At 43.5% G+C, this 16,673-nt stretch overlaps 1 protein-coding gene across 3 annotated transcripts in view; it reads right to left on the reverse strand.

Moving 5' to 3' along the window:
* Positions 1-491: 491 nt before the first annotated feature.
* Positions 492-16,673, reverse strand: part of EVI5L (ecotropic viral integration site 5 like) — a 64,880-nt gene continuing 48,698 nt past the window's right edge. For all 3 annotated transcript variants that reach the window (XM_054976069.1, XM_054976068.1, XM_054976066.1), the window contains 7 exons: positions 12,360-12,488; positions 11,636-11,776; positions 11,240-11,398; positions 10,609-10,755; positions 10,057-10,152; positions 8,282-8,377; positions 492-7,471 (listed from right to left, as the gene is read on the reverse strand). In XM_054976069.1, the coding sequence (XP_054832044.1) occupies positions 7,160-7,471; positions 8,282-8,377; positions 10,057-10,152; positions 10,609-10,755; positions 11,240-11,398; positions 11,636-11,776; positions 12,360-12,488 (1,080 nt within the window). In that variant the 3' untranslated portion in view covers positions 492-7,159. The remainder of the gene's footprint in view (positions 7,472-8,281; positions 8,378-10,056; positions 10,153-10,608; positions 10,756-11,239; positions 11,399-11,635; positions 11,777-12,359; positions 12,489-16,673) is intronic.

Consider the following 16,673-nt stretch of genomic DNA (forward strand, 5'->3'; position numbering starts at 1 on the left):
TTCTCCTCTGGAATCTATCTGTAGTCCCTGTAGAAAGAGGCCCATTCTACCCATAAACTATACCTCTGTAGCATCAGAAGGGGAATCTCATTTCCGAGCAACTGGTTCACTAGCTTCCTTGGTCAAATTTCCAGCTTTTTTGCATGAGACTTGAACATTATACACCCTTTGCTAAAAAGCTGTGTCAGAGCACCTTCTGAACCTGCTGTAAATCTGCTAAGAACTTTGGTTCTCATAGTCTGTCAGATGATGGGAGTCCTGTGAATGACTGATACCACTGAAAAGCCTTGATCACCGTACCTGCAATCCAGAACTCAATTCATAATGGGAATCTTGTCAAACCTGGCCTTGAGCTAGCTATTATCCTGGGCTCACTGTACTTGTGTATATTAGCATCTCTCTATCCCACCCCTGCTAGGACACACATGTTGGTTTTTTCCCCCAGCAACTTCACCAGCACTCCCTGCTTTATAAAGGCCAGAACTGCAGAGTTATTAAGACAGTGTAAATAGTTTATTGTTTTGTTTTTTGAAAGTACAGATATTTTTGTACAATAGTTTGTTTTAAAATGGGCATGGGCTGGGAAGGATAGAAGTTATATTCCGAGAAGCAGAGAAGGGATACTGATACATAGTTACACGAGAAACAATTTAAGGAACAGTTGGGGCTGTGAGGACAATGCCTTTTACCATTGAAAACAAAAACCCATGGCAACCTGCACTTTCCGTTTGGACAACCAGTAACTTATTGTTTGTCAGTTTTTTGTGTATAGGGCCAAATCTACTTTTGAGGGAAGAGACTGCTCTGTATGCTGCAGGGCCAGCATGGGTTACAGCGCTGTTCCAAAAGCATCACGGAGCATTAAGGGCCTCACCCCTGGCTTCATTTCACTCTTTTGCTTCTGCTTTCAATCACCAAGTATTTCACACAGGCTATTCTCCTACAAGATGACAGCAACCACTTTGACACAATGCAGTTACCGATTGTACTTTGACTGTATGAAGCTGCCTTTGACTAACCACACCACTGATCCGTCTCGTCTGCTGGCACTGGCTCTTTTCCTATCACTTTCTATGTGAGATCCTTTAACTGGAGATGTCAAGAATTGAACGAGGAACCTTCTGAACTGAAAGCATGTGTTCTTTCACCAAGCGACAGATGCGACCTACATTTTTTTCGAGATACATTTCCAACCCAAAGAAAAATAGCTCCCCCCAAACTAACAGGAGTGTAGTGTAATTAGTTGGAGTGTAGTGTACTTAGCTTTAGTCTGTTCATGTCCAAAAAGGCACTGCCTAAACTTAAACAAAAAAGCTCCTGTTCCTTTCTTTAATCTCCTAACCTTGTCCAAGCACATCCTTTCTACCCTTAAGTCCTCGTTACAGTGATTTCTACTATCACCTGTATTTCTATAATGCTAATAGCACTTCCCTCATAATAATCTCATCATGTGGTCAGGGGGAGGGGGGTAAGAAAGCAGCATATTGACACAAGAATACAAGGAAGCTGTTTTGGAGCAGGTCCCATAGGGATTAAATGGGTTTTTTTTCAATTCTTTTAAACATTTGTAAAATGGCTCCTAATTCCCATAGTTAAAAATGGGAATTGATACGGAATAACAATAGGCCTAGGCTCTAAGAGAACTTACAGTAGGTTCTTTCCTGTAGTGAGCTTAGTCTCATTGTGGCTTAGATCCCACTGAAAATTCCCACTAATATAACAAGTTCCATCAGTGTGGCATGATTTTGCCACCTCCCTACCCTTTGCAGCCCCAAATGTCCCCGGAGCTGCTGCTCCGAGAGGGCAGGAGACTAGGTGTGGGGGCAGGGGGGAAATCAGTGAAAACTCAACCCCCTTCTATCAACAGAAATGATCTGCAGAATCCAACCCAATGTTTACCTGTTGGTTATCTGTTGCAATATAAAATGTAGCACTGGCTTCATATACTAACGGGGTGAGTTTAGCTCTTGCCTCACTCGTTGTGTATTTCACAGGTTGTTTGCATTTCTTCAAGCAGCACATTATTAAAAATGGTGATAAACTACTCTGGGACTGGGTATGTATTGGCAACGTCATAAGCACCAGTCAGTATGTACCAACCATAGCCAGCTTTCCCCTGGTTTAAATAATCTGCAGAACTATTATTTCAGAACTCTTTCTCTGGGCAATTAAATGCAAATTTGTGTGGTGGGCAGTGCCGGCACTATCCAATCACCCCCACTACTCTGAAAATGAAATGTCTGCCTCCACCCTACCATTTTTGAGATCGAAAACTAAATAGACTAGGCCTTAGAACACAGACTCTTTTCTTCTAGCCTCACATCTCCCATTCTACTTTGTCCTTTGGGGCATACTACATGTGTATCTTATGCAATGGGACCTGGATTAGAAAGGGCAAGCCCAATTTAGTGAAATTAACAGGGTGTTACCCATGAATATTCACAGTAGTTAATTCAGCATCCCCTGCTTCTACAGAAGTGGGAACTGTGGCACATGAGAAAGGAATGGATGCATTTAGGACACAGAATGGCTAGAAGTCATGTCAGGGCTGGAAGAAGAAAGCATTTCCAACCCCAGCCTAAAACACAGCACCACATTGTTTTCCCTCCACAAAGAAGGGAAAGAACTACTATTAAAGTGCAAATTGAACTGTGCCTGTATCTGTAAAAGAGAGCACGCAGAAACGCACAAGCATAGCCTCCAGCTTATCCTGTCCAGCAGCCTGTGCTGGAGTTAGGCTTTTCTAGGACCCTGACTTTGCCAGACTGGTGGCTCCATCTTTCGCAGTACTCATTTCCTGATGGCACAAAAAACCTGCAGCCATTGGCCACATAAAGTCCAACGGTTACTTGATGACCCTTGCTGTTGAGAATACTGAAGCGACACAAGTATATCCTGAAGAAGTCATAATGAAAGTGGAGGAGAGGTCTGTGCAAACCTATTTTCGATAGAAATAAATATGCTTCTGAGAGTGGAATGTACGTACATGCACATCTCTCTTGCTCTCCTCTAATCTCTGCCTTCTCGGACACACATTATTTCCCCTTACTTCAGAGTGCTAAGTGGCTAAAGTATTTGGCACCTTAGTTTGGAAAACAACACTTGTACAAGAGTATCTTGCAAACAGAAATGAAAGAGAAGAAAGCTCATAAAACTTACTGCCTATAAGAAGAACTGGGTTCACCCTTTACAATCCGTTCCTGCTGCTAATAACATAATCCCAACAATATGATAATTGGCAGAGAACCCCAAGGGGTGTGGTGGCGGCAAAGACCTCTCTGTTTCCTGATGGTATCCAAGTGAACATCTGCTAATGTATGAGATCTGGCAGAGCAGAAAGGCCTTGCTCTGACACCAGCCAGCACACGATGCGCAAGAGAGTTCTTCTGTAACTGGTTTGTCTGGTTCCACATTTTTAGCCAACATAGGCAGTAGTCTGTGTTGTATTCTTTATTTAAATACTATGCTAGTACTATCCAAGTATACACTAGCCCTTTCAAAGCCAATTTAGCTAATGACTACAAGAAAAAAAGAGAACTCTCTTGGCAGTCTTGAGACAGTACTATAATGTATCCATTTCCCCCCTGCTGTCTCGATGTAACTATTTTTAAAAATCGGAAGGTCTCAAACAGAACAACAACACAACAGGGTTGCAGTCATGTGACTAGTTACTGCTGAGTAGTTTGGTACAGGACAATGTTAGCAGTTTTACTTGAGTCAGTTATACTAGAATAAAACTAAGGTAAGGCCTGAGTCAGTAAACTAAATAACGTGTCCTTCACGTTATATTATAATTTCCTAAACTAAAACAGGCTGAGGAAGGAAGTTTGATACTGTCTAGCAAACACATTCGTCTCCCATTTACTCTAGTGTAAATCTGAAACACTAAAGTCAATGGGCTCACTCCATATTTAGAAACAGCAGGGACGAAATCTCTCCCATACGGGTAAGGTTGGAGGCAGCAAGCACTTCACAAACAAATAACAATTGCTAGGAATTATGCACAGACTGGCAAACAGTTTCACAAGCCACCCAAGACTGCAACTAGTAACAAAGAGATGCATCAGGCTGACACAAGCGGATCAAAGCAACAGTGTGGACTGAGCTCCTGCTTGGACCACCTACTATGCTGCTGCTCTCCAGGGCAGATGGAAAAGGGGCAGGGGGAAATCACAGAAATTTGGCAATACAGTGCAGCATAAGTAGATATAGAGTACATCTATTAAAATATGCAAGTTTATACCAAACTGGAACCTTTTCCAGGCATATTTATATAAATACACACATAATGCTTTAGAACCACTCATGTAGTGGATTGTAGGTGGTGAGTGCGGGTTTGTCCTGCTTCTGCGTTGCAAATGCTGGCTTAACCTCACTAGGGAAGTCCAAATTTCAGGAGGTAAAGTGACTAACAAAATTAGCCTTGGGGGAAAAAAAAATCTAAGAATTCCTTCTTCACTACAAACCAAATAAATGGCAAGGCCCATGCCAAGGGCAGGATCATGAAGACTTCTGTCAGAAGTTTGGACGTGTGTGTATCTGATACAGAACATTTGACCTAGCAATGCTGCAAGCTTCAGAAACTATGCAAAACCAACCAGCAAACGGAGACCTGTGTATATATCACTTTGTAACAGCATAGAATAAACAAAGGCAAAAAGTGTTAAGAATATGAGGAAAAGGAAATGTCTGTAACTGGAAATGCTTCCCCTTCTCTGCAGGTAGAAACAGTCTACTTCCCAGTTTGGAACCTAGCTGGACCTATCGGCAAAAGGTTCCCAACAGCTGGAGATCTTGTCTAATAACATCAGCAGAAGTTGGCTACTTCCTCAGCTGACATTCAGGTTCTGCACCCTCAGTTTACCGCAGCCTCTAGCTCCTCTTGCACAGTTTTGCTGTGAAACCCTATCCTTTTCCTAATGTCAGTCAACCCATTCTGAAGAGGAAGCATGACATTTGCAACAATGCACTCAGACACCTTGCAAGCTGAAGTGCTTCATATCAACACACCCTTCAGATATCTCAAATCAGAAGACAACACCACTGAACATCTTTCAATTTGCATAGAGCTGCCTGGCTCTTGCTTCTTTCTCAGAAGAGGCTGGGACCTTGGCCTTCCTGTAGAGTCTGAAAATAGCACCGATTCTTAAGGAAATATTACAGAAGATTGGCTTTACTGATCTCAAACTTTGACTCCATAATTTAAGGGAAAGGGGTCAGAATAAAATGAGCACGCTTTGGCTCTATGCCTTGAAAAATAGAGGAAAGGCTAAGAATATCAGTTGCAGGATGTCTCAAGCTGATGCAAGGCAGTATCGTATGTTCCCAAGTACTTTTCTCTGGTCTGCCCCAGGAGGTGGGATAAGCCATCTGCTGAAAGGACTTCTCTTGGGGTGAACTGAATGAACATCCATTGAATTGCAAAAATTAATCTTACAATGCAGACAACACCCCCTCCCAATTGTCATGATATAATACTATTTCTAGTTGAGGTGAGGATCACTATAAGGAACATTAAAATATTCTTCAATGAGATGATGTTTGGTTGTGGACTTGGGATTCTTTATTCAGTTGGGATATGTCAATTATTCCTGGTGCCCAATGAAAGACAGAAGATAATCTTGTTGAGAAGCTGAAGTTTTCCTCTCCTCCAAGTAAGTAGAAAAAGAGGGGTGTTTCTGCAATGAGCGGTTGGGGGATAGGGGAGAAGCTACATACGATTCCAGCGAAGTCACATTTCCCAAATATGGTATGCATGGACTGGGGACAGCATTTGCTGGGAAAAACCTGTGGGCTCAAGAAGGGTTAACGCCGCTTTTTCTGTGATTCTCTCCTGTAAGTGTTCTTTTCCATATTAGTACATTGAGGCAAAGACAGAGTCAGATTCTCTATATTGGCTTCATACAATGTAATTCCACCCTGAGAATCTGAGTATTTACAGTTTCTAAACAGACAGGGTCAGATGCCTAGGCATCCTGCAATTCCCATCTCTTTGCGTATTAGCTTTGCTAACAAGAAAGTATTCTTCAACCTACCCTCCCAGGCATTTCAAAATGTATCCACCTACTCAAGAAGGAACTTCCTATTGTATCTTTCTTACTCAAATAAGATTTATGTTATGGAGTGCTTTGATTGACTTCAGCTTGTCTGGAGCAGAACAGGATCTAGTTTTTGAAGAGAATACCATAAAGGAGGGGTTATGGAAGAATAGGACATCATCCCATACAATTCCAGGTAAGGAATTATGGAAGAACTGCCACTTACCCTCTGGAATACGACAGCGTCTGAATCCCTTCTTAAAGATGCAAATGGAATTACAGCTCCAGGCAAAAATGAGCCATAAAAAGTACCATGTGTAACAATTCCCTTACTACATTTAAACAGAAAAGATGCTATATCGTTAGCTACAGAAGCAGTTCCATGGCTGCTCCATAAAAGCCCTCAAGATCACTGAACTTAAAGCTTTACGCCAAGCCCCTATAGGGTGCAGGACTGGCAATTACACAGTATAAATAAGTAACATATGCAGGAACAAAAATACAATCTCTCTCTCTCTCTCTCTCTCGCTCTCTCACCAAATCACCTCTTCGGAATTGCACTCTTCACACACAGCCCTCCCTTTCCTCTTCTTGGGCTGAAATGACATGTAAGTATGGAGGCATTCAAGCTTCTTCTCTGTATGCAGAACAGCAGAGTAGAGGGAAACATAAATAAAGGGAAGACTGATCCCTCGTCTCTCTGAGCACAGCAAACAGAGAGAAATTACAACTGGACTGCAGTATATGGAACCAGTGGTCGAGCTGCTTCTGCTGTCCCTTGGAAGTTCTCGAAAGCACGAACCTTTGAGAATGGGAGAAGGTGTGGCAGGAGGGGAGAGGGGGAGAATAAGGATTATACATGGATTTGGATTTTAAATTCCCGTTGACTACAGAGCTAGAAAAAAGGCAGTGCAGACAATGAACAATAGAGATGGTCTGTGTAATGCAGGCCAGCTGTAGAACGGTCCGTCCCCTGTGCCATCCTGGGGGCATGATACTCACTGGGCAGGGGATTCTGAATGCATCTTGTGTGACTGATCCATAACCTCTGTTTCCTCAGCACGATGTGGCCAGAGGACCAAGTGCCTTCCAGATGGAGCTGAGATGTGCAGTCTCTCTCCTCATTTGCTCAGGGCCTCGGTGAAAATTATCTCACCATTAGGTTCAGTGGCAGAGGCAGGGTCCTCTGGATCGCTGTCTGTGGTGCCATCACTCTCCTTGCCAGAGCTTTCAGCACCCCGTAGAAAGCGTGTGTTATGGGGAGATAGTGGGTACAAGACATCCTGCAAAGCACCCACCACCATGGGGCTGGTCAGCAGCTCTTCATCTGAAGAGTGCAGTGAGTCATCATCCACTCCCAGGTGACTAACAATATGGATACCATCAAAGCCCATGGAGTCCTCAAAAGGCTTTGGCCCCTTCATCAGTCGGATCTGCAGGGAGACAGAGAAACGGCAGTAGGGATGTCCATGATGGTAAGTGCAGCATAATGGAACCCATGTAGCTTTCCAATCATTTGGAGTTAAGAATATGGAGAAAAAAACTCATTGCAGACAGGGGAGAAAACACTTTGTGTAAAAAATGCCCTGTCTGCACTAGAATAACTATGAGCAATGAATAAGGTATAACAGATACCTCCCCCAGACAGATGACAGATCAGGAGCTGCATGTGTTAAAACAAAAGATACAATAACATGCACTTGAAACAGCAGCAAATGTGTGTGTATAACTGAATGACTTCCTCCTCCCCTAGGCCTACGTGGAAGAGCAGCGGCAACCTCACTCTTTAGACAGAGATTTGTATGTGGTGTATGAGAAACAGATATAGCTACTTTTAAAATAGAATCAGAAATGTTCCCTAGATCACATAAGTGTGGGGTAGCTGAACCATGTGCCTTCTATCACATCACTTTGCACAATAAAATCAATGATCTCTCTGGGGCAAAGCCAGTGGTGAGAATCCTTGCATTCTCTCCACAGTCGTGTCCTGACTGCTGTTGCAACGGATGCCTACCAACTGGCTTACTCACACCTTAAATACTGACTTCTGATTTTTCTTAAGAAATAAGTAATTATGTAAGCCACAGTCTGTTTTGTCGGCTCTTCAGTTTGAGGCTCTATAAAGGAAAAAGAGACTTCATATAGATGCTAATAAGGGATGCCAGCATATAAGGGACCAGGAACTACGCAATGGAACCATTTCATGGACTTCTCCATTTTTTCTCTCACCAGCTCAGACTCACCTCTGCCTTGAGCTCATCAATCTGGTCCTTCAGTTCTCGAATGTACTGGGAAGAGTCAGAGTTGTTGAGCTGGCCCTGGATCATCCCTTCTTCCCTCTGTGTACAGAAAAGGAGAAGAAGTGAGGAAGAATCGCGTGGCCAGCAGGGATAATGTGAAATTGATTGTGCCTTCCCCCATAATGTGTGTATTACTTCAGTGCATGGATTTGCAAACACACACTGATATTTGTCCAAAACACAAACTATGTTTTGGACAAATTATGTTTTAAAAGCAGCCTGGAGAAAATAAAAAGTGCCCTATGCCTCTGCAGAATGCCCTTGTGCAAGAGTTGGACTTCCTTCAGGCTTTTAGATCTCTGTCAACTGCACTATTGAAGTCATTTCCGGCTTTTAAAAGTCCCTTTGGTAGAGAAGGATTTTAACCTAAGATGAGCAATAAAAATGAGTAAGATGTTATACATGGCATGGTGTGCATTTCCTGTTAATTCACTGGTAGAAGGAGGTTAAAGAATGGAGTAGGCCCCAATAACTGTAACAAAGAACCCCCTCAAAACCAAATAGGTTATTAGTTTTTATTCTTGCTTGACACCTGTAAGTGGGGAAATCAAAAGGAAAAGGGATAAAGAAGGGAGAGGTCTAGAAATGCTTAATACTCAAACCAAGACTCTCTAAAACTAACACAGGAGGACACAAGGCAGAGCTTGTGACTCTCCTAGGAGTTGCTGTACATAGCAGTATCAGCGCCTGCATCTTCTTGTCCTGATTCCTCTCTTTTGTGAGCTTGACTGAAGGTGGAATTAGGTTATTACAGGCCATGTTCCCTGCTTCATAATGTACTACAGTTCATGTAATGTGATGTTATTGCACAATGCATTTCTCCACCTGCCGCTGATATAAGTCATGAGCAGGAAGACAAACTGCACAATGACATCACATCATGCATTACACAGTAGAAGAGAGTCCAAAGAAGAGAAAGCAACGAAGCACAGAGAAGCAGCTGAAGATCTGGGTCTCTTACAAAGTAGACTTCTGACCCAATTGATCATCAGTGTGCATGAAAGAGGTAATTCTGGATTACATACAAAAGTAAGGTTAGAAATTTAACTTTAACCCAGGGGACCCCTATCTTTTTCAGCCTTCAGGCACCTTTGGAATTCTGACACAGGGTGATGAGCGCAACAACAAAATGGCTGCCCCAGGAGGCAGACGCAATCACAGAATGTCAGGGAGTGAGGTCACGCATCACTCCAATAGTAACTCTTCCACATTTCAGGCAGAAGCTATGTTTAACAGGGTGCCTTTTAAAATGAATATATTGTTTTAAAATATTTTCTTGAATACATACAGTTTATCTTCAGTCACACAATGAAGATCCTGCTGCTGAAGCGATTTTTTGAACATCTGCACAACCAATCAGATCTTCAATGATCAGTTAGAAGCACTGCTGGGCAAAAGCCCCACCCACTTTCTAAAAACACTCGGTGGTGGCCAGGAAAGGTGTGGGAGGGAACCATGGCCCCCACAGGCACAATGTTGTGGATCCTTGTCATAGACCATGCTGTGATGCCAGTTTGCATATTCAAATTCAACCTTACTCAATTTATATCAGACATGTTGTCTGATCCTATGTTGTGCGAACATGTTTTTTCGCTCCAAAATTCAGACACAAAAGATGCAGCAAAACACAAAGCCAATACTCTTGGGATTCTGCTGTGGATAAAGTCTGCTCTGCATCCAAGGCAGATCCATTGCTAATTATCCCAGGTGCTGCTAACCTGGATCTCCAGCTCAGCAATCCGCTGCCGCATCTCTGCCACAGCAGCCATGCTGTCAGCTTCTCGCAGGCGCACTGCCATCACCTCTTCTTTACTCTGCAAGAGAAAGTGCAAACTAATGGCAGCAGCCCAGCAGAGTGCAAGCAGGGAGACCAACTATGGGCAAGGACCAGAAAAAGAACTTGCAGTTCCTTATGGAGGCTGAAGGTGCCATGAGATTAGTGATGAGTCACTAAGCTACCAGGGATGCCCAGGGACATACAGAGAGAACTGTGCAAAAACAGGACAGTGACAAAAGCCAAGGACACCTAACGGGTAGGCTTCTCATCCCATCCTCTGAAAAAGCAGGTCTGCCAACTGCAGTGCACCACTGCCTGGTAATTCTAATAGGCCCAAGGAATAATTCTTGTAATGAGAATGGGATTTATAGCTCTCTGGGTTTTGAGCTGCTGCCCTTAGAATTGCAGTCTAGCAAGATTCACCCACTGCCATATATAAGAAGGTAAGGGAACTGGCCCTGCTCAGCTGCATGGTATATCCGATTTCACTCACCTTACATTCAGATTCAGCATGCTTGCGCTTGGTCTCACTCAGTTGGGTCTGCAGCCCCTTGTTCTGTGCTGTGAGGTACTGTACCTTTTCATGCAGCCCAGCACATTCCTGTTCCATACGATTTAGATGGTTGCTATGGATCTGATCCTGGAAACAAGAAATAAAGGTAAGCCGAGGCCCTGGCAGTTCAAGGCTAGAGACTCTATAATGCTGTTGCTGGGTACTGCCCCTTCCCCTCACATCTCAGACATGCACACAAACAGATATTCCACTCCTTCCATACACTTGCACTCATTGTTTGTATGTAAAAAATTAGCTTACACTTACCTGTAACTGACGCTCATCAAGTGGTTACCTATGCAGCCACAAATGGGAGCTATGCATGCACAAGCCAGCCATGAAACATTTGCTAGTTCATCTGAATGCGCATTTGGCAGCTCTAACAACAATTAGAGTAAGGGAGAGTGCCTCACACTCAAATCCCCCCCCCGAATGTTCTGTGTCTGGCCTGCGCACCTGCAGTCTCCATGCAGGACTGCTCAGACACCATGATGATGAACCTGCTACTACCAGGACATTTTCATTTCACTATTGTGTTAAGAAGTGTAACACATTAAAGCTTGACACGCACCTGGGTTTCAAGCTCCACCACCCTCTGACGCAGCTCTCTGACCTCAGCCTGGGCTTGAGTTTCACGCAGACGGAGGCTCATCAACTCATCCTGGAGGTCATTCATAGTGTTCTTGCGGGGAGAGTCCTTCCATCGCCCCCCAGTCCGACACAAATGGGCCTAGAGCAGGAGAGGCAGAACACAAGCATTCCAAGTCCATGCACCGGCATATGGGTATCCCTGCCGTGCATTAGCTTGCCTCATGCTGTTAAGATTTATTTCTACATAGTTTACAGGATCAGCATCTGTAGCCTGTTTAAAAAGGTTACAATGTGCCAGTGACACAGCCGAGTCGATGAATTTACTAACCGTGTCCTGAGATATTGCTATGTGGACAATTATTACAATAGAACATACCTGCCAGTTGTCATTGAGCTCCTTCACCTGCTGCTGCAGCTCCCGGAGAGACTTCATTGCCTCAGACTCCCGCACCTTCATAGCCTTCAGCTCTTCCTGTAGACGAGCCACATTGTTTTCATCTGGCAGCAAGCTGTTCTTCTGCAGAAGAAAAGAAGTTGGGAAAGATTATTAAAACATATTGGCCTGCTCCTGTGCTTAAAATTCGAAATATTGCAAAAAGTAAAATGTACATTTTTAATTAAGCCACAAGCCACAGAAATTCGGGGTAAAAATATCCAACCAACTGATGTGAAAAAAATCATCACAAAGTGATCTTCCCCTGCTGGCTTGTCATGGTTGAATCTTTCTCCTGAAATATACCCTGAAATGATAAAACCAGTAATTATTTGTGTCCTCAAAACCAGTTGTTTTCAAGACTTTCCCCCACGAGATTAGGAAATAGTGATGTAATCTTGGGATATGGGATATTCACGGAAAAAAACTCCTCAAGAAAAAATGATTGAAAAAGTAATCTTGTGACTCTCCCTGGTGTCTCTTGTCCTTGATTGTGTGAATTCAATCTAGTTTCACAATCTTCATTTACGTTCACAACACAGAGCGGCTTGTATTACAGAATCCAGGTTTTTAGGCCTGAGTCACTTCTCTCCCTGGTAGCCCAGGATGCTCTTGGCTGATTCTCAAAACAGGTAAGTTTCCATGCTGGCCCTTTCAGCAGATGTACCTTTTCCATGTCCAGCACTTTGTCCTGCATCTCCTTAAGGGCACTCAGGGTCTCCGACTCTCGCAGGCGTGACTGCTCTAGCTCCGTTTCCAGATGACTCACAAATTCCTCAGAGAAGCGGGGATTTCCCTGCAAGGCATAAGGAAAGTTCACAGCCCCCAGACACTTCGGCGATCCATATATCATGAAATAACAACGCGGCTTCTTTTCTGACTTCTCTGCTGTGGAATACGCTTGGTCTGACCATTAATTATTTTTTGTCCCGCTTTGAACACAGTCCACCTTCCTCATGTTCTGCCTGTTGCTCCTTCAGTGGACTAACTCAGCAGAAGGGACAAAGCTTCTAAGAAAGCCACTGCAATTTCTGCTCGCTGTTTACTCCCTACAAGTTCTGTGTTCCATGCATCCTTTTATTAAACTGTTCAGTCATTTTGCTCCAGAGACTCTTCCCATTCCCAGTCCTGCATTTATTACCTTGTTCATGCTGTCATGAATCTGAACTCCTGAGGAGCAGAAAAGACCTGGCTGATGTTGTCTATTATACAGTCATTTTCTCTTTCTCCACCGCCATCTAAACAATACTAATACACCTCCCCTGATCAACATCAACTCTAGCAGTGCAATGGACTTCGAACAGTGTAACTCTGCTTAGGACTGCATTGCAGGAATCCTCAGCACCTATTCTCTTTTCCACCTCGGATACCTTTTAAGGCCTGCTCCACCACCTGCCCCTTCTCACTCCATTCAAGACACGCCTCCTTCAGTGTTAATGGTGAAACAACACCACTTCCGCTTCCCTTCTCAGCATTTTCCTCTCCTTACAGCAGTCTTCCTACACCTTGCTCACTCTTCTTTCCTATCTTTACCCCCTGAGACAATCTGACTACCCTGATGACCTTTTCCAACCTCCCCACATGGTCTCTTAATGTTGTTCCTACCCAACTTCTGGCTGCCACTTCTCCCAGACAATCAAGGAATCTCTCTCCTCTAGCTCCTGTCTGACTGAATGCCAACAATCCACTGTTTTATCCATTCTCAAAAAGCAATGTCTTGTCCCACCCTCCCACTCCAAGTACTGCCTGATTTCCTTTCCATCAAACTCTATTAACATGCTGTTTACTCCTGTTAAGAGTATCCTTTCTTGACCCCCTACAATCTACATTCTGCCTGTTTTAGTCCACTGACATTGCTCTCATCAGAGTCACTGACAACCTCCTCTGTGCCAGATCCAAAGGTTTGTTGTTTGGACACCACTGATAATTCTCACCCTTCACACCATAGGTTTCTATTGCTCTGTTATTAGTTGGTTCTTTTTCTAACCATCTTATCCCGCATTCAATTATTCAATGTTTCCATATGGAAAAGCTCTTCTTTTGCTTACCCTCCACCTGTTAAAAGTCTGCTAAGGATCTTCCCCATGGCCCTCTTCTATTCTGTCTGTACTCATCGCCTTAGAGCAATTTCATCAAATGTCATGGTTTTCTGTACTGCCTATACACTGACGGCACCCAACTCTCTCCTCCCTTCAACTCCCTCCCTCCCTCCAATTCCATATGTCCAATTGCCTTTCCGGTATTTCTGCTTGGACATCTGACTACCAATCTCAATTTAGTATGCCCAAGATTAAACATCTCATCTTCTCCCCCCCCCCAAGCCTTCCTCTCCTCATACACACTCTGTATCCTTTACCATTATCATCACCCAACCTGCAGAAGAGACATGACACACTACACTTATCTGACTCTTCTCCCTCTTTAGCTTCCCATATTCACTTGATCACAAAACCATGTAACTTCTTTACAGTAATACAAAAATATGGACCTCCATCTCCACTCCTGAAGTCAAAATTCAGCTTCATGACTTTGTAATCTTTCACCTTAACTACTGCAGCCTCCATCTCTCTGGTGTTCTGCTATAGAACCTTGTTTATCAGGCCAAACACACCCCACCTCAGCCCCCCCCCCCCCACACACCCATCTAGGCACTAAAATCATCCATCTCTTTTGTCATTCTGATCCTGTGACATCCTTTATTATATCTGTCTTCCTGTCTGCTCTTAAATCCAGCATGGAATCCCCATCCTTACCTACCAACTCCACAGACTTGCCTCCTCCCATCTTCTGTCCTCCTATCTCAGTACATCCCTTTGATACTCTTATGGATTAAAAATGGTTCAATAGCAGCAAGCAGAGAGTAGGAATAAAATGACAGTTCTCTCAATGGAGGGAAGGTAGCACTGGGGTCCCACAAGGATCAGTCATGGGACTTGCTATTTATTTTGTTCATAAATGATATGGCATTGTGAGTGAGTGAGTGGTGTAGTAGTTAAGTTAGTAGATGATACTAAATTATTCATAATGAGGAAAACCAAGGTGGATTATGAAGAGCTACAGGAGGAGCTCTCTAAACTAAGTGAGTGGGCAAAAACATGGCAAATGAATTCAATGTTGGTAAGGGTAAGGTGATGCATACTGGGAATCCTAACTTTCAGTACATGCGGATGGAGTCCGAATTGGCTGAAACTGAGATTGAAAGCATCTGACAGAGGTCAAAAAAGGCAAACTCTATGCTGAGAATTATTAGGAAAGGAACTGAAAATAAAATGGTCAGTACTGTAATGCCCTTGTATAAAGCTATAGCGCTGCCTTATTTGGAATACTGTGTGCATTTCTCATTGCTGTATCTCAAAAAAGATATCGCAGAGCTAGAAAAGGTACAAAGGAGAGCAACCAAGATGATTAGGGGACTAGAGCAACTTCCGTATCAGGAAATACTGGATAGTCTGGGACTTTTCAGTCTAGGAAAAGACAGCTAAGGGGAATCATGACAGAGGTTTATAAAACTATGCATGGGGTGGAAAAAGTGGATAGAGGGAACTTTTTCTCCCTCTCCCGTAATACTAAAACTGGGGGGCACCTAGTAGAATTGTTGGCAAATAGGTTCAGGACAGACAAAAGGAAGATATAGATTAATTTAAAAGGAGGTTAGACAGATCCATGGAAGGGAGGTCCATCAATGGCTACTAGCCATGGTGACTGAAGTGAGCCTCCATAGCCAGAGGCAGTAAACCCTCTGAATACCAGTGCTGAAAGGCAGAAGCAGGGGAGGGCTTCGACCTCTGTGCCCTGTTTGTTTGGCTCTTCAGGGCAACCAGTTAGCCACTGACTGATACAGTATGCTAGACTAGGAACACTGGCCTGATACGGGAGGCTTGACTTATGTTCTCATCCATTCCTGTGACTTTCACTTCTCCAGTCTACCATGCTCAGCTGTCCAAAGATCTCCCGTGCCTTCAAATGCTCCCCCCTTCTCCCATTCTTCCCCTTATGAACGGAACTACTTCCCAGAATACTTGCATGATCCCACTATTCTTACTTCCTTCAATTCACACCATCAAATCCGCTCTTTCTACGAAGCCCCTGGCACAGCCCCTTTTATTTATGCATGTCCTGCTTTTTGCTCAGATGGGGATCCAAAGCATATTACAGAAATCTCCGTTCCTCCATCTTATCTTCACAACAACCTTATGAAGTAGGTTAGGCTGTGTGTATGTGACTGGCCCAAGGTCATGCAATAATTTTCCGTGACATAATGGGGATTCAAACTTGGATCTCCCAGATACTAGACTACATTACACTGGCTTTCTTAGTCCACCTGCCCCATCAAAACTAAGCCAAACATGTGTTCTTTCGATCAAATACATATTCTTCCTTGTTTATCTACCTCCCTGCACCTGGTAAAAGCACTACATACATTCAGAATGCTGTAAATTCATCATCATCACAACCATCTTATTTGTCTGCACTGGTTTTACAATTTTTAATCCAATAAACCAGATGGTATACAAATCTAGACCAAACTAGATGGGGTGAAGAACTGCAGCTAAGTTTGCAGTCTTCTCTTACTTTGGTTGAAATGCAGCTATGCTGTGTGGCTGTAGGAAAAAAGTGACAAATCTGTTCACCCCGGGTTTTCCCTTTGCCAGCTACTCTCTCATCCATGAGGCAAAAGATCTCATATCTTCCCTATAAAGGGAAAACAGTTTGAGAGGACAATTTTGATCCCCAAACAGCCTGTAAGCAAAGGGTAGCTTCAGGTGGGTAGCCATGTTGGTCTGCAGTAGAAAAGCAAGATCAGAGGATAAACTTTCTCTTTATCAGGTACGTTATTTGTAAGCAAAGGACTAAGCATGCACACAGGCACACACACACCGTTTCTCTAAACAAATGTTTGCTCTAAACAAATCTGTAACCACCCATGATAGTTGCATCTTGGTTTTTAGAACCGTGGGGAGAACACACTTATATAGTTTGG

Source organism: Eublepharis macularius, chromosome 4, assembly GCF_028583425.1.
Source record: "Eublepharis macularius isolate TG4126 chromosome 4, MPM_Emac_v1.0, whole genome shotgun sequence".
Classification (NCBI taxonomy): Eukaryota; Metazoa; Chordata; class Lepidosauria; order Squamata; family Eublepharidae; genus Eublepharis; species Eublepharis macularius.